General features: G+C 37.6%; 1 protein-coding gene across 4 annotated transcripts in view; it reads left to right on the forward strand.

Annotated features, from left to right (window-relative positions):
* Nucleotides 1–18,173, forward strand: part of LEPR (leptin receptor) — an 83,821-nt gene extending 65,648 nt beyond the window's left edge. For 3 of the 4 annotated variants that reach the window (XM_072649758.1, XM_072649757.1, XM_072649756.1), the window contains 6 exons: nucleotides 394–610; nucleotides 1,510–1,692; nucleotides 5,331–5,426; nucleotides 8,948–9,053; nucleotides 9,726–9,801; nucleotides 15,922–18,173. In XM_072649758.1, the coding sequence (XP_072505859.1) occupies nucleotides 394–610; nucleotides 1,510–1,692; nucleotides 5,331–5,426; nucleotides 8,948–9,053; nucleotides 9,726–9,801; nucleotides 15,922–16,746 (1,503 nt within the window). In that variant the 3' untranslated portion in view covers nucleotides 16,747–18,173. The remainder of the gene's footprint in view (nucleotides 1–393; nucleotides 611–1,509; nucleotides 1,693–5,330; nucleotides 5,427–8,947; nucleotides 9,054–9,725; nucleotides 9,802–15,921) is intronic. The other variant, XM_072649759.1, reaches the window with a different exon arrangement.
* Nucleotides 18,174–18,513: the final 340 nt, after the last annotated feature.

Raw genomic sequence — 18,513 nt, forward strand, 5'->3', positions numbered from 1 at the left:
TTCCCTAGGTTTTAGTTTCCTCATGTATAAGATGAAAGGCTTGGACTAAATATTATCTTAGGTCTCTTTCAGCTCTAAATCTATGATCTGTAAAGAAAGCTGGGGATTATAAGGGGTAGAAGAGAGTAGGGAGAACATTCCAGATTTGGGGGTGGATAATGGAGCCCAGATGGTACAAATACAGAGGCTATGATGTGGAATGCATAGTCAAAGAAATAATACATAGACCAGTTTTTCTGGGCATTTTCATTCATCACCCTTTCACTCTTAAGAAAAATGGTTTAAGACCTAAACTAGCATTAGCAATGTGGTGGAATTGGGGCATTCCCTTGGTACTTTGGCTTTTGTTACTCAGTGAAATGTGATTTTTATAAATATTGATGTTTCCCACAGCCTTTGGGGAAAAACCACTCACTTTGCAGTGTGAGGAGATACATGGTGAACCATTACACTGTTAACAACAGGACTTGGTCAGAAGACATAGAAAATGACACAAAAGTCACTTTTCCATGGACTGACCTAGCACATACAGTCACTGTTGTGGCTGTAAACTCAATTGGCCCTTCTGTGATGAATTTTAATCTAACTTTCTCATGGCAAATGAGCACAGGTAAGAGTACTAGCTTGGTGTAATATACCTTTTTCTTTTCCTTTTAAAATATTTTATTGATGCTCTATTTTTAATATCATGCGTACTTCCCAACAACCAATCCTTATCACTAAATCAGAGAACCAGTCCCTATCTTTGGATAGTGGATGTCTTAAAAGTCTCAGTGCAGTTTTGATTTGTAGTATTTTTAAACTGCACTCATACACACATACATATTTTCGTACATACATATGTTTCATTTTGGTACTTTGGGGGATTCCTATCTTTAGTTTTAGACCAAAGGTTTCCTTTGACTTGCAGAGATCTTGTGAACTCTAGACGTTTCAAGAATTGCTTTGTAAACTGTGCTCTGTCTCCAAAACACCCAGCTTCCAATAGAATACACACACATACACACACACACACACACACACACACACACAATGATTATAGCCAAGCAAATGTTCATTTTCTCATTTCTCATTCCACATCTATAGTCGATTACCTCTATGCTGAGAGACAGGAGGCACATTTGGCCATCAGTCCTCCAAAGTACCACTTGGTCGTGGCATTGATCAGGGTTCTCAAGTCTTTGAGTCTTTGTATCACTGTCAACTCTGTTGCCCAACCCAGTGCCCTTTAAAGCAGAGGTTGAGCCTTGAACACATTGGTAACCCATGGTTGGGAACACATTCTCTGTGTGTCAGGAAATCTATACTTGGATCTCTGATAAATAGAAGTCTTCATGTAAGAATCCCAAACACAATTCTATTCTTTTATTTGTTCCAAATTTTGCATTTGACCAACTATATAAAATATGTACAGTATTTTCCTTTTTGCTAGTGTTGCTCTCTTGCAGCTCACATGTAACATTACAAAGAATTATGTATAACGTTTTTCATTCCTTTTTTCTCCTCCAGTAAATAGTGTACAGTCCCTCAGTGCTCATGCAGTAAATAACAGCTGTGTAGTTCTTTCCTGGATGGTAATACCTACAGAATATACTCTAATGTATTTTGTTATTGAATGGAAAAACCTTGATGAAGAGAATGGAATTAAGTGGATTAGAGTGTCTTCAAATGTTAAGAAATACTATATCCATGGTGAGTTTGAAATATGCTTAAAGTACTATAGGAATGTGAGTTCTATTATTACCAGTAATAATTGAGAAATGTGTCATATTTCTTTCCTGGAATGGGAATGCTGGTATAATAAGTAAGCATTGGTTGTGAGTTGAGAGGCATGGAAAGCTGTTCCAAGATCTACCATGGAACTAGTTCTATTGCAATACTTGCACAAATCTCTTGATTTCTTAGAACTTCATTTTACTAATGTGTAAGATGAAAAAAGTAATAACCATATTACCTACCTCCCAGCATTGTTGTCATGATCAAGCAATGAAGAAGACTCAGGATGTACAGGTTATCTATCTTTAAGTCTTTCATGGGCCCAGAAGTCAGATTCAGGACCCACAGATGGAGGCTGCAAAAAGACATATTTAAGCTTTATGATGTTTGGAAAATTTTTAAGCTATCTCGGGAAGAGACAGGTTCTCTTCCATTGGAGAGCTTTAAGTAAATCACTTGGTAGGTTTGTCTTAGGAGGTAATCTTGGGGTATAGTTTGAAGGAGAAGGGCACTGAGGTCCTTCTCAATTAAAATTTAGTGGTTCTTTGAAATCATACAACATACAAGGGTGTCACCTAAAGTTTTAGCTTAAAACTTCACGGAAACTTTTGGGACACTGTGTATTTTTTATAGATACACATATGTGAAAAGAATATATATATGTATATATCCATATATATGTGTGTATAATATATATTATGCATGTTATATTCTATATATTATACACACATATAGCACACCATAAGTGAGGTTTTTATTCTGAGTTTATACATTCACACAATTCTAAATCCTAATTAGAATATTTTCATTCAGAGATTAAATTTTATATTTTATGGGGTTTCACTTATTTATATAAAGTATGAAAATGATGTGATATCACACAGATTATGAGATCACAAAGTTGGGGTTAAGACGGACCTTAGTGGTGATCTAGTGTAAGACTTTTGTTTTACAGACGGGAAAACTAGTACCCTGAGGCAACCAAGTGGTTAGTGGATGGAGCACTGGACTGAAACTAGGAAGACCTGAATTCCAATCCATCCTCAGAATCTTACTAGCTGGATGACCCTGGGAAAGTTAAATGAGATCTGCCTCAGTCTCCACATCTGTAAAATGGGTATAATAACACCTACCTCATGAGAGTATGTCAGATGGGATAATATAAGTAAAGTGCTTTTGCAAGCCATAAAGCAGTATATACACGTTAGCCACTACTGCTATTATTAAGTGACTTGACCAAGTTCACGTAAGTAGTTATTGACAGACCTAGGATTTGAACCCAGGTTCTCTGTTGCCAAATCCACCACTCCTTTCCCCCTGGCACTCTGTACCCCTGTGTAATTTTGAAAATGCCCAGCCAACATATTGAATAAGCTGACTTAGTAAATGATATCACCGTCGTCATCATCATGGTGGTGGTGGTGATGATGATGATGATGATGATGATGATGATGATGATGATGGTGATGGTGATGGTGATGATGATGATGATGATGATGGTGATGATGATGATGGTGATGATGATGGTGATGGTGATGATGATGGTGATGGTGATGATGATGATGATGATGATGATGATGGTGATGATGATGGTGATGGTGATGGTGATGATGATGGTGATGGTGATGATGATGGTGATGGTGATGATGGTGATGATGATGGTGATGGTGATGATGGTGGTGATGATGGTGATGATGATGGTGATGGTGATGGTGATGATGATGATGATGGTGATGATGATGGTGATGGTGATGATGGTGATGATGATGATGATGATGATGATGATGATGATGATGATGGTGATGATGATGGTGATGGTGATGATGATGGTGATGGTGATGATGATGATGATGATGATGATGATGATGATGATGGTGATGATGATAGTGATGGTGATGATGATGATGATGATGATGGTTATGATGATGGTGATGATGATGATGATGATGATGGTGATGATGATGGTGATGATGATGATGATGGTGATGATGATGGTGATGATGATGATGATGGTGATGATGATGGTGATGATGATGATGATGGTGATGATGATGATGATGGTGATGATGATGATGATGATGGTGATGATGATGGTGATGTCTGACATTTATATAGCACATATTATGTGCCAAGAACTGTGCTAAGCACTTTACAATTATTATTCATTTGGTCCTCAAAACAACACTGGGAGGTAGGCGCTGTTATGATCCTAACGGCAACATAGTGAATTTTAAAATGATATGAAGATGTCATGGAATATTAGCAGAGAGGCAGTTGACAGAAGGAATATAGAACCCAGTAAGATCACAGTTATTGAAGAATTGAAGTATATACATCTAAAATTACAAACAATATCTAGCATTTGCAGCATCCTTTAAGGTTTCAAAGCACTTTACGATCATTTCATTTGATCTCTGTAACAACTCAAGGAGAGAGGTGTTATTATTATTCCTATTTTATGGATGAGGGAACTGAGACAGAGAAAGGTTAGATGACTTGCCCAGGGTCACACAGCTCATAAAAGTCTAAAGCTGGATTTGACTTGTCTTCCTGATCCTGGGTCCTGCACTCTACTCACTGCCCTACCAAGCTTTCTATTATAAGAATTTTTTTCAAACAAATTTAAAACAAAAATTATCCATGGTTTTTTTCTTCCAACTAGAGAGTTGTTATTCAAAAGAAAGTAAGAGTTATCAGTTAATTACTTTTCCATAAGCTTATACAAATGCCTGCAGGATGGTTTTGTGTGTATGAGGCACCCAGGCATTATATCGACCCTTCTGACAGACAAGCAAGCTGATATTGGTAAGAGATGTACAGCAGAGGCAGTCATTGGATGGGTGGGCTATGACCTGAATCATTGGAGGGAGTGCTTCCACTGATGAGATCACAAATCTAATTCAGTGCTTGAGAACTTGAATTTTTCTAATTAATCAATACCTGAAGCATGGACTCTAAAACTTTAATATGCTAATAGTAGATCAGTCTTTGGTTGAATACCTTCCAAGACTTGCTACTCTGGAAATATCCCCTTCTCTTTTGGGATGGCTCTAGTTGTTAGGACAATCTCCCTTACATTAAATCCAAATTGGTTTTCATATACTTTACAGACTATAATCCATTCTATTTCTCCCTTCTAGGACCAAGCAGAATAACTGATCCCTCTTCAGTGTGATATCCTCTCACATGATCATGTCCCACCCAAGAGTCCTCCCTTTGCTAAAAATTCCTAGTTCCTTTATCCAGGAAAAAGTAATCTGATCTTAACATGATACAGACTGCATGTAGGGAAGACTGGGAAATGATTTGTTTGATTTAAAATGAACCTCCAGAACATTAGACTCAGCCATATATGTCTCAGCAGAAAAGCACATTCCAAATCCAAACATTAGTGACTATTTGTTTTCTGCCATGTTGGGCTGACTCTATAGTCATAGTGCCTGAGAGAAGCTCTATGCTGTTATTGCCATCAGCGCTCAGAGATTAAGCTCAAGAGTTGTAGATGGAGCCCTTCAAACAACGAAGGAATGCTAGGTTTTATAGGAATGTTAAGTTATGCAATTTCCGTGATTGGTTCAATAAAAATGAATTTCTAAGCTCTGTTTTCTTTTTAGACCATTTCATCCCAATTGAGAAATACCAGTTCAGCCTTTACCCTGTGTTTCTAGAAGGAATAGGGAAACCTATGATGACTAATACATTCACCAGAGGTAAATTCTATATCTTTTACTTACTTTTAAATAAATGAGATGATGATGATGATGGTGGTGGTGGTGGTGGTGGTGGTAGTGATAGCTTTTATGTAGAGCCATGGGCCATCCTGGGCCATCTCCAGTCATCCTGATGAATATCTGGTCACTGGATCCAGATGGCTGAGGAGGAGTAAGTGAGGCTGGTGACCTTGTACAATCCTCCCTCACTCAAGTCAATTGCAAGTCATGTCATCATTTCGCTAATGTCATGGTCCTCTTCGAAAATGAAGGACAAACACAACCTGTGAGTAGACTAAGCTGCATGAATAGGGACCCAGTTAGTTGGGTAATTCAGCTCTCCTTCTCCTTCTCCCTTTCCCTTCCTTTCTCCTCTTCAGAGGGAGGTAAATTTCCTGTTAACTTGGGGTTTCCTTCCTTCCTTCCTTCCCTCCTTCCTTCTTTCCTACCCTCCTTCCTTTCCTCTTTCCTTCCTTCTTTCTTTCCTTTCTTGCTTCCTCCCTTCCACCCAGCCCACTCTGAAGCTTACACGTTTGACCACAATGGGTCCCCGGCCAAGCTGCACTTATTTTGGGCCCTCCTGTCTTTCAGTGAATTTAGAGTGAATGTCAATGGTAACTATTTCTTTTTGGAATCACAGTCCTGAGGGGCTTCCCCTCACAGTTTGGTTTTTTGTTTTGTTTTGTTTTCTTTTTAGTCAAAGGGGCCAACCTTTAACTCACTTTTTTAAAAAGGCAAGGCCTATTCCCTGAATGGGCATTACCTCACTTTAAATGAGTACCTGAAAAGGCCTTACTCTAAAATGGCAAGGGTCTCCCATTCCATCCTGGGCCATCTCCAGTCATCCTGATGAATATCTAGTCACTGGATCCAGATGGCTCAGGAGGAGAAGTAAGGCTGGTGACCTTGCACAGTCCTCCCTCACTCAAATCAAAGTCAACTGTAAGTCATGTCATTATTTCCCTGATGTCAAGGTCCTCTTCTAGAATGAAGGACAAACACAACCTAAGGTTTACAAAACCCTCTGCTTATCTTATTTCATTCAGTCTTTTTAGCAACCTTGTTGGGTAGGTGCTTTTATTTTGCCTATTTGACACATGAAGAGACTGAAGCTCATAGAGTTTAAGTGACTTTCTTTTGATCATATAGCTAATAAGTGTCTAAGGCAGAACTTGAACTCTAGTCTTTCTAACTCCTCTTAAGTGTAGCTCTTTTTCTTTTAGAGAAGAAATTAGTAATATTTTTTCAATCAGTTAAAGGTTCTAGGTCCTACTTGGCTACATCATGAGGCCTTTTTCCAGATCCATTGTAGTAGCTAAGAAAGGAGTGAGGATCCTTGCTCCTGGTACATCATAGAATGTGACTTTCTTAATTTTTTTAAAAAAATATTTATTTATTTGTAGTTTTCAACATTCACTTTTATAAGGTTTTGAGTTTTAAATTTTCTCTCCTTTCTTCCCTTTTCCCCTCCCCAAGATGGCATTCAATCTGATATAAGCCATACATGTACAATCATATTAAATGTATTTCCACATTAGTCATGTTATAAAGAATTAGAAACAAAGGGAAAAACCATGAGGAAAAAGTAAAAAAAAATAGTATTCTCCAATCTGCATTCAGACTCCATATTTCTTTCTCAGGATGTAGATAGCATTTTCCATCATGAGTCTTTTGGAATTGTCTTAGATCATTGCATTGCTAAGAAGAGCTCAGTGTATCAGAGCTGATCATTGTACAATCTTGCTGTTACTGCATACACTGTGTTCTTTGTTCTTCTCACTTCACTTAGCATCAGATAATGCAAGTCTGTACAGGTTTTTCTGAAATCCACCTGCTCATTGTTTCTTTTGGAACAGTAGTATTCCATTATATTCATATACCACAACTTTTTTAGCCATTTCCCATTTGATGAACATTTCATTAATTTCTAATTCTTGGCCATCACAAAAAGAGCTACTGTAAATATTTTTGTACATGTGGGTCTTTTCCCCATTGTATGATCTCTTTGGATACAGACTTAATAGTGGCATTGCTAGTTCAAAGGGTATGAACAGTTTTATAGTCCTTAGGACTTAGTTCCAAATTGCTCCAAGAGTGGTTGGATCAATCGACAATTCCACCAATAATGAATTAGAGTTCCAGTTTTCCCACATCTCCAACATTTATCATTTTTCTCTTTTGCCATGTTAGCCAATCTGATAGGTGTCATGTGGTACCTCAGAGTTGCTTTAATTTGTATTTCTAAGCAATAATGATTTAAAGCATTTTTTCATATAACAGACAACTTTAATTTCTTCATCTGAAAACTGCCTGTTCATATCATTTTACCATTGATCAATTGGGGAATGACTTTTATTCTTATAAATTTGACTGTTCTCTACACATTTCAGAAATGAGGCCTTTATCAGAGATATTGGCTGTAAAAAATGTTCCCCAGCTGTCTGCTTCCCTTCTAATTTTGGTTGCATTGGTTTTGTTTGTGCAAAACTTTTTAATTCAGTGTAATCAAAATCATCTATTTTGCATTTTATAATATTCTGTATCTCTTGTTTCATCATAAATTCTTCTGTTCTCCATAGGTCTGACAGGTAAACTATTCCTTGCTCTCCTAATTTGTTTATAGTATCATCTTTTATGTCTAAATTGTGTACCCATTTTGATTTTATTTTAGTATATAGTGTAAGATGTTGGTCTACGCCTGGTTTCTGCCATAATATTTTCCAGTTGTCCTAGCAATTTTTGTCAAATAGTGAGTTCTTATCCCAGAAGATGGAGTCTTTGGGTTTATCAAAAACTAGATTACTATAGTCATTGATTACTGTGTCTTGTGTACCTAACCTATTCCACTGATCTGCCATTCTACTTTTTAGCCAGTACCAAGTAGTGGTAGAATGTGACTTTCAATCCTAGCTCAGATGAAATGGTAACAAAAATAAAGGAGAACCTGAAAGGTTAGCCAGACAAAAGGAAACATTTAGCGTGATAGTACTTCAAAGATGTGTAACTTCAACTGCTATAAATACTTACCTTCATCTGCCTATTGCAGTCCCTCTGTATTTTAGAAGTCAGTTAGTCATCAAGCATTCATCACATGCTTATCATGCATCAGGCACTATGATAGTCCTAGGGATATAAAAGAAAAGAAAACCTATCAGATTGTCTTCAATTAATCTAGAAATCAGCAAGTGGTCATTTGGCATGTACTATGATAGAGACACTGTGCTAGGTACTGAGGATGCCACCAGAAAGTGAGAAAAGAAGTTTCTTCCCTTAGGGGGCTTGTCTTCAATTTTTGAAAATTCAGGTAAAATGTAAATGCCATTCTTGGACTAGAGAACACTTACTTATTAGTGTAGTTATATACATCAGACATTTTGTTTTTCATTTATTTGGCATTTATATTCTGAAAGTTGTAATGACCTTGAACTAAAATGTGACAACCCATGGCTGCTGTCTTTTTGGTACAGACAACCATGGCCATTCCTTCAGGGTTCTGAACTGTGAATTGAATTTCTTTTCAGAAGACACCATGAAGCAGGAGAATGATCCAGGTCTCTACGTAATCATCCCCATCATTATTTTCTCTTCCGTCTTACTGCTTGGAACCTTGTTAATATCACATCAAAGGTATGGTGCTGTTTGTGGGCATTCTACTCATCCATATTTTATGGAGCAGCTTCATAATGGCATAGGGCTTTCCATTTATCATCTTGTTTGAGCCTTATAGAAACCCTGAGAGGTCAGTACTGTTAACTCTGTCAAGTGAGTGCATTTACAATCAAAGACCAGCACTGGTCACTCCAAACCACATGGGCTCCATGACTGGTCTGGCAGCTAAGCAGGCCTGATTTCTCAAGCTTTCATTGCTCCTTGGATAGCTAGGACCCTGGAGAGCATTCTGCATATTCCAAATTTGTACCAAACCCATGCTCTTCAGGAAAACAGGTGGAGCTTGGCATTTGAAAGCATCTTTTCATGCCATGGAGCATCTAGATCAGATAGAATCTGCTAGAGTGATGTTTCAGATGGGATTATTTTGAAAACCTACTTTTCAGGCCTTTATGAACTTTGCATATTCTTCCTTTATTGTAACCTGGATCCATTGGCCTGGGGAAGTAAAAAGGACTTGCTGCTACGGTTGCTCCAAAAGTGAACATGCCATTTCAGAGTGGTGATTCTTTTTTTACCCCAAGATCAGGGCAAAGAGCCTAATATTTTAGTTCATGCTTTGGTTGTTCACAGTTTCCATGTGCTTCTGTGTTTAGAACAAATCAATCTACTTTTAAATCTCCCTTTCAGAATGAAGAAGCTGTTTTGGGAAGATGTCCCAAACCCTAAGAACTGTTCCTGGGCACAAGGAGTAAACTTTCACAAGGTCTCTTTTTCTGTCTTGATTACAAAGCAAAACCTGTTCTCCCTGGCTTCCATTCTTATAAGTCCTCTAGTCTGTGGATTTCTGACTTTGTTTGAAATTTCCCCTAATCCAGAATGAGCCTACCAGGCGTCGTTAGATACAGGAATTTCAAGCAGTCAAGGAAACAAATTCTCTAGGTATTTTTAGCTGATGACATCTGACAAGACATTTCAATACCATGTTATAATTATGATGAGAGGATCAAACATTTGCTCATGGACAACTCCACAGATTTCCTACTGTAGAAATTGAAGAGAGAGAGAGAGAGAGAGAGAGAGAGAGAGAGAGAGAGAGAGAGAGAGAGAGAGAGAGAGAGAGAGAGAGACAGAGACAGAGACAGAGACAGAGACAGACAGAGACAGAGAGAGACAGAGACAGAGACACAGAGAGACAGAGACAGAGACAGACAGAGACAGACAGACAGATAGACAGACAGACAGAGGAACAGAGACAGAGAGAGGAAGGAGGGATGGAGGGAGAGAGAGTAGATATGAGGGACATTGTTGATCGAGTAACAAGCTAGATTAAAAAACTAATGAAACCCTAACTTTTCTCCCTGTTTATTAAAAAAAAAATCGGATTTCTTTTATTACAATTTCATCAGTAATATCTATCATCTGCTTTTGTGATCTCCCAAATGCAGAAAAATTTGATCAGCTTGGGGAAAAGGTCTGTCAGTTTCCACCTCACTTTATGTTCCTGGAAAGCTGAAATTTCCACCCAGACAGGCCAAGACATTTGCTATTTAAGGCACTCTTTTCTGCAGACATTTGTGAATCCACATTGTAGGGGAATGACCACAGTGAAATGCAATCATTCTTTTCCAATTTGTTCCATTTTATTCCATCAATAATTTTTTATTTAAGTGCTGTGTGTAAGGAATCCAAAGACTTAAAAAAGCAAACCAACCCTAATCCTCAAGGAGCTTCTAGTCTACTAAGGAGGTCACCCTACCTGTACACAAATATGTTTAGATGGAGGACAATTGAGAGAGAGAGAATATCAACCAGGGGGAGCCCAGGAAGGTCTCATAGAGAAAGGAGCATCTCCTGAGTAGAACCTAGAAGGAAAATAAAGATGTGGAAAACTGGGGATGAGAAAGTAGTCAATTACGGATATGGGAAAAGGCATAGGGAATTGCAGGTGGACAGGAGATGTAGAGATGTAGTAGTCTAGAGCATTGGACATAAAGCCAGAAAGATCTGAATTCAAATGCCACTTTGGCTACTTACTAATAGTGTGCCATTGGGCAAGCACCCCTTAGAGTTCCAGTTTCCTATGCATAAAATAAGAGGGTTGGTCTAGAATTCCCTTCTCTCTCTAATTCTCCAAATCTTGCTTTTGAGGATAGGCTAGTGGTTGGGCTGGAAGGAAGAGCGAGTGACATCAATTCAATTCTGCAAGCTATTTAGTCCATGCCTACCATGTGCCAGTCACCATGCCAGCCACTAGCAAAGAATCAACAAGCGCCACTCCCTGCTGTTGAGTAGCGTGTGTTTTCCTATTTAATGCTATTAGCAGCATGGGAGGATAATTTTAAAAAAAAGAAAAGAGGGGATAGAATTTAGAGTGTTCATCTTGGGTGACCATGGGCTGTGATTTTAATAATAGTTATTTGTATGCTTTATTTTAAGAAAATTCAATGTGCAGCAATTCATTTGGGAAACTGTAAAGACTCCTCAGCCCCACATGAATTTATTAATCTCCTGCCTTCTAATTTTCTTCATAACACCTTTAAGTCTTTCCACTTTTTCTCTGTTTTATTTTACTATTAGAATATAACATATTAGAAAGTAAGATACTTACAGGCTTCTTTCATGAATAAATTATTTCTTTGCAAGAATGGAACACAAATATCACTTGAATATTAATGGGAATGTATATTCCAGCCATTTTAGGGCCATAATTCCTATGTGCATGTTAATCTTAGAATAATTTTCTGCACAAAAGCAGAAATTGTAGGAAGAAGCAAACACTATTTCTATTTTATATTTATATTTCAGAGCCAGGTGTGTATTAAATGCTTTTTAAAAATTCATACATTCAATTTTTTTCTTTTTTACTTTTGCTATTGTCTATTCCTTCCTTTTTCCTATTTTTACTGTTTATCCTTTATGATTATATATGCATACATATATGCATATAAACATAAATATTTATATATGTTGAGTTGTCAGACTTCATTGGGCTATGGAATCATCACTTCCACTCGGAGATGACCTAAGGGACCATTTAAATAAGAGGGACCTTCTTACCTGCATCTCAACATACTTTTTCCTTCTTATAAAAGCGGGACCGTGGACCTGCTGGAGTCCCATTAGAAGATGCACCCAAGAAGCCATAACTGATAAACAGGAAAAATAATTAAAAGCTTCAGCCTTTTCATTTCTAATCTGAATGATTTTTTTCTTTTCATTTTTTTATTTTATCAGAGAGTGGACGTTCTTTGAAGTCTAATCTTGATCACTGCCAGCTGAACCCACTGGGCCAGTTCCCCAGCCTTTCTTTAAAGAGTTGTTAGAAAATGTTTGTTATTGACATTAAGAAGAAGGGAAGCAGTTCTATTTTAAAAGTCATACATGTGTTGCATAGTTCAAAATTGAGTGATCATGCATGCATATGGGGGCTATCAATTAAGATAGAAATATAGAATCCAGCCAGAGTTTCTCTGGTTTTCTTTGCATGAAGGAAGCAAGCGTATTCTCTGTTAACTCAAACTTAGGTTTAACTGCATGGGTTTTATATCTGAATGACTGTACCAACTAGAAAGGCATCACATATCAGTATTATTATCAAGTGTCTCTTCAATATTCTAGATGATATGTCTGTGTACTACAAAATACCAGGGGAAACTAGACATTTCAGATGCTCTCAAAGCAATTTTACATGATTCTGAAATAAAGCAAGAAGGTGTTTGTATCCATTCCCAGAGAACCCTTACCTTAGTCTCACTTTCGTGTTGTGTCTATACGAGGCTATACTGGGAAGTGGAATTTCTAGCATCCTTACTGAATATATAACTCGACTTCACAGTGAACACAGAAATTAGGTTTGACTCCAGTGAACGTAAATAGAAGGTAAGTTCCTTAAGAGCAGGCACTATTTGTTTTTGTCTTTGAATCCCTGAAACCTCACGTAGTGCTTAGTACTTAGCAGAAGCTTAATAAATGCTAATTCAAATTCCATTTAACAGCAAGGCTAGCCTCGCTTATCCAAAATGTAACTTTTGTTTCAGGTTTAGTCTTTTTGTTTTGTACTATCACTTCTTAAATCTTCATGAACCCTTCTCCTCTCCCCCCAAGTGAGTGAATAAATCAGTCCATCAACCAATCCATAGAGTTATCAAACACTTATTCTGTGCCAGACATTGGGAATCTGCACTTTTGTAATTCAGTGAAAGTGAACAGAGATGCAGGTGAGGTATGGTATATTAGAACAGTCCAAGATGGCACATAGCTTTCTTAAAAAACATTTAAACAAATATTTGGTAAATCAAACTAATCACTGAGATGACAGTCCCATAGACATGCACACATACATACACACACACATGTTCACTTACTCACAATCAAGCAAAAGTCATATTAACCCATGTTCCTCTTTAATAATTTAAATTTAATAATTTAAATCATACCAATTCAACAAGCATTTATTAGCTACTTACTGTGTGCCAAGCACTATGCTAGGTCCTGGAGGACAAAGACAAAAGTGAGCCTCCTTCACAAAGTTGGCTTCTTTAACTCCCTGCATATAGATTCTCCTTCACTGAACGTTAACAGACTTCCTGAAGGTGCTTAATTCATCCATCAAAGCAGAGAAGTAGAGTATAGGGCTGACTTTGGAGTCATCGGACCTGGGTTCAAATTCCACCTCTGTCACTTAACAGCCATATGAGCTTACACAAGTCACAATCTCTCTGGCCCTCACCTTCTTCATTCGTGAAAGGACATGGTTGAATTAAATGGCCTTGGAGGACTTTTGTTTCCATCAGCTCCTGGGACCCAGTGAAATGCGAACACTAAATAGTCACAGTCATAGAGGAGAAATGCATGTAGAAATTATCCAGGGAAAATGGACTAAAACTATTTTATAATACCATGAGTCTATTGATTGAAATGGCCTAAAATCCCCAAACCAAACTAGTGCAATTAAGTCCTTGGTGTGGTGTAGAGGACTCATGTGTACATTACTAAGTGCTTTTATTCAAGAAGCAATTATTAAGCACCTACTGTGTTCTAGGCATTGCATTAACTCATTCCCTGGGGATACAACTTCAAAAACCAAGTAGACACAGGTCTCAAGAGACTTGAGGGAAAACAAGAAATCATAAATATTTTTAAGTGAATACTATTGGTATATTTAAAGACAATTAGAAAATACTGGGTCTGATCAATTCATTATTGGTTAAAAACTTTGAAAAGGAATGAAATAGTGTAATAAATCATTGGTACAATGTAGATGAACTCAGTATTTTATATGGTAACAGGCATCAGCAAGCAACTTATGGGCTTTCTGCATGAATAAATTATTTCTTTGCAAGAACGGAACACAAATCCCACTTGAATATTTATGGGAATGTACATTCCAGCTATTTTAGGGCCATAATTCCTATCTGCATGTTAATGTTATGAGAGTTTTCTGTGTAAAAGCAGAAATCTTAGGAAGAAGCTGACCGAATAACCCAGTGAGCAAATGAAGGCTCTGAATATTTCACAAAATATCACAGCAAGTATCTGCCAGGAAGATGAGAAGCTTGCTGATAAATTTCTCTCTGTATATGTCATGTTTGTAGAGTGATAGCAAAAAGTGTGTTCACAGGGATGTTCTTGGCTGATTTTAATCATATCTCTGTAAGTAGAATCTATACCCAGCATATTCAGTATATTTATGTATTCTTTATTTTCTAAAGAAGTGATTTCTTTGACTTAATAGTCAAATGAATTTAAATATATATATATATGATGTATCGGATGTCGCTTAAAGTAGTTGATGCTGGTCATTCGACCGGACATTTGAATGTAAATTCACCTTCCTATGATGTGTCATAGTGACATTGTATGTATTTTCTAGCCCATGTCAGCAACCTATGTTATTTTTTTTTAATTGTGATGTATCCACAATGCACTTACCTTTACAACATACAGCTGCTCCCAGTAACCATCAAAATGATCCTTTTATCCAGATTTCTGATTTTCCACTCCTTCGGCAGGATTTCTGTTGTGTTGTAACACATTTGATTTGCTGCGATAAACAAAATCCATGTGTTGTGCTTGACGTCTTGTGTTTTGTCTTCATTCCACATGCTACCTAGTATGTATTTGCAAACTAAGTTTTTCATAAGGAAATCAGTCATTGCTTATTTATATATCTTTTTTTTTTATCTCACCGTATCATCTTCCCTGAAGACCATGTTAATTTCCTATTTGGACATTATCCAACTCAGGCAAACCGCATCCAGATCAACCCAACCCAATCTAATCCACCACAACACAATAGAAGCCATTTTAGTACAACCCAACCCAACCCAATCTAATCCAGTACTCATTTATCAAGTTTCTTTTATGTGTGAGATAATATCCTAGGTGCTGGGCCTACAGATATAAAGTGAGTAGTATCATATGGGACAGATTAGGTTTTCTGTATATATATATATATATATATATATATATATATATATATATATATATATATATATATATATATATATATATATATATATATACATACATTTTTTTTTCTTTACCATTTGTTTTTCCTCACTTCTTGTAAAATTGTTATTTTCTGTTGTTAATCTGTATTGCTCCTAGGTTATATTGGAAAATTGTTAGTTTTTATGCTTCACATAATTAATTTTGGGGATAATTCAATACACTCTAGTAAGTCTTGGCAATTCCCCACAACAGACAACATTTTCACATTATATATTTTTGGTATGTCTCATCTCACTACTATCATGATAAATTTGAAATCCCCCTCTTTTCTCTCATTGATCCTTATTTCTAGCCATCTTAAAGAAGAATTTAGAGTGCAAAAAAATTCCAAAATCATTGATGACCATAAAAAATGTGTCTTTTCTTTTAGCCTGAAACTTTTGAGCACGTTTTTATCAAGTGTACACGAGCAGTCGCATTTGGCCCTTTTCTTCTGGAGCCTGAGCCTGTTTCAGAAGATCTCACTGTGGAAAGAGCATGGAAAAGTGAAGAAGAGAACATGCTTCCAGCTCTTGAACTCTCCTTTTGTGACCCAGAGCCTGAGGAGGACTCTGCTTGTGCTGGTGACCACATTACCAGTACTGATCTCTCCCAGAGTAGTGGCCATGGGACAATCTGTGAGCAGAGCAAACAGTCTGTGAAATATGCTATACTTATAAATAATTCGAAGTCGAGCACACTAGATAACCAACAAAAGAGTCTAGACAGCTCCTTCAGTAGATGTTTATCCATAAAAAATTCCCTGTTAAAAGGGTCTTTCTCCAGTAGTTCATGGGAGATAGAGACCCAGGCCATTTTGATATTATCAGATCAACGTCCAAGCACGAGACCTTCCCATTTCCCATTCTCAGATGGTTTTTCTGAACTCTCAAATCAAGACAAAAATTTCCCTGAAGAGAACAGTGCCCAGAGGCCTGTTTATTATTTAGGGATCACTTCAACAACCAAGAAAGAAAAGGACATTTTTTTGACTGAAACCTCAGGAGTGATGTGTCCTCTCCCCTCTCACAGCTTATTCACAGATGTAACAGTGCTTCAGGACAGTTGTTCAGGCTTAAGTCCCTTTGTAGAAACAAACCTCAACTTGGGGTCCTCTCTTAGGAAGACATTTGTTTCTTACATGCCACAATTTCAGGCCTGTTCTGCCAAAATGCAGAAAATAACGGAAAACGTGATGTGTGACCTAACTGTGTAACATCATTATCCTTGACCCCACACTGCTTGCTGCTATAATGGTTTCTCTGAAAATGTGGGCTTTACCCAATCAGGGACCTCATCATTGTGGAGATGACATTTACCTTCACAGAGCCCAACCCATGCCACATTGTCATCTGGTGGATTGTTGCCAATGTCCTCCTATGCCTTCTCCCTAGAGGATCTCAACATGCTAGAGGCGTCCTTTTGATCTATTTATATTCCATGTGCACCCGCGCAGTCCACTTCCCTGGCTTTCACTATATAATTGCTCCATCTCATGTTCTAAATATGCATTTCCTGCATGAATTCTTCTATGTGCCTGCTTGCATGCAGATCAATTCTGCAGCATACTAATACCCGTACCCTTCATTGTTTTTTGGGTCATCTACAACTTTGACACTTTGGAGATTGTAGGGTTCCCAAATTCAAAGACAAAAATAAGGTCAGTTCCAAGATCTTTAGAGAAGAGGAAGAAAGAAAAACTCAAAATGTTCTATACTTGAACATATTTCCCCACTAAATGAATTGTCCGCACTAGAAGGTACTTAATAAAAAGTTCAGTAGAGGTGAAAGAGGACTCTGGAATCAGAGGACCTGAGTTCAAATCCTGGCTATGATCCTAACAATATATGGGGTCTTGGGCAAGTCATTTAATGTTCTCAGTCTTCAGTTTCCTCATCTGTAAATGGGATTCAACCAGATTGCTTCTGAGTTTCCTTACATTTCTGAATCCGTGATTTTATAAATGCTTCTTACAATGACAAGGGAAAAGAGAAAATGTACAAATCTATACTGTATTACAAGTGCTGTCATGATGCAATTCACAAATTATGATGCCAGCAACCCTGTAAGCTTTGCTTCTTCTAGAAAAAGGCTCAAGAATTATTTGTGTGTGTGTGTGTGTGTGTGTGTGTGTGTGTATGTGGGGGGAGGGGAGTGTTGACCACCATATCCTATATATATATACATATATATATATATTTATGCTCCTTCTATATATGCTTCTGAAATGTATGTGTGTTCATCCTTTGTTGCCGAAGAAGACCATGCCATCAGAGAAATAATGGCATAACTTGCACTTGACTTTGTTTTGAGTGAAGGAGAACTGTGTAGGTCACCAGCCTCACTTCTCCTCCAGAGTCATCTGAATTCAGTGACCAGATATTCATTAGGATGACTGGAGATGACCCAGGATGAAGCAACTGGGGTTAAGTAGCTTGCGCAAGGTCACACAGCTAGTGAGTGTCAAGTGTCTGAGGTAAAATTGGAACTCAGGTCCTCTTGACTCCTGCAATGGTTTTCTATGTACTGCACTACCTAGCTGGTCCTAAGCTTCTGAAAGAAGGCATTGGATGGACAGACACATTTGAGATGAACCTATTATTTTTCTCTCATGTGGGACCTTCATTAATACCTATCAGATTTAATCCTTGCAACTCTCTGTGAGTTTATAACAATTTGTGATGTGTTTATATGCAGCATTACCAAGGAATTGTGTGACATTGGGAACCAAATCTAGCCTCTAGTGCAGTAGATTGATTTCGCTTACTAGAATGACAGTTCCTGAAAATACTTTTTGATAGTTCCACAAAAAATTTCCCATATTTTAGACCTTATCCTACCTAAGGAAGTAAGCACTGGCTTTGGAGTGTGAAGATGTAGGTTTTCTGAATTTTGCTTCTAATGCTTGTTACCTGTGCAACCACAGACAAGCCACTTAACCTCCCTAGACCTCAATTTTTTCTAATGTAGAGTGAGAGAATTG

This window comes from Notamacropus eugenii, chromosome 2, assembly GCF_028372415.1.
Source record: "Notamacropus eugenii isolate mMacEug1 chromosome 2, mMacEug1.pri_v2, whole genome shotgun sequence".
Lineage (NCBI taxonomy): Eukaryota > Metazoa > Chordata > Mammalia > Diprotodontia > Macropodidae > Notamacropus > Notamacropus eugenii.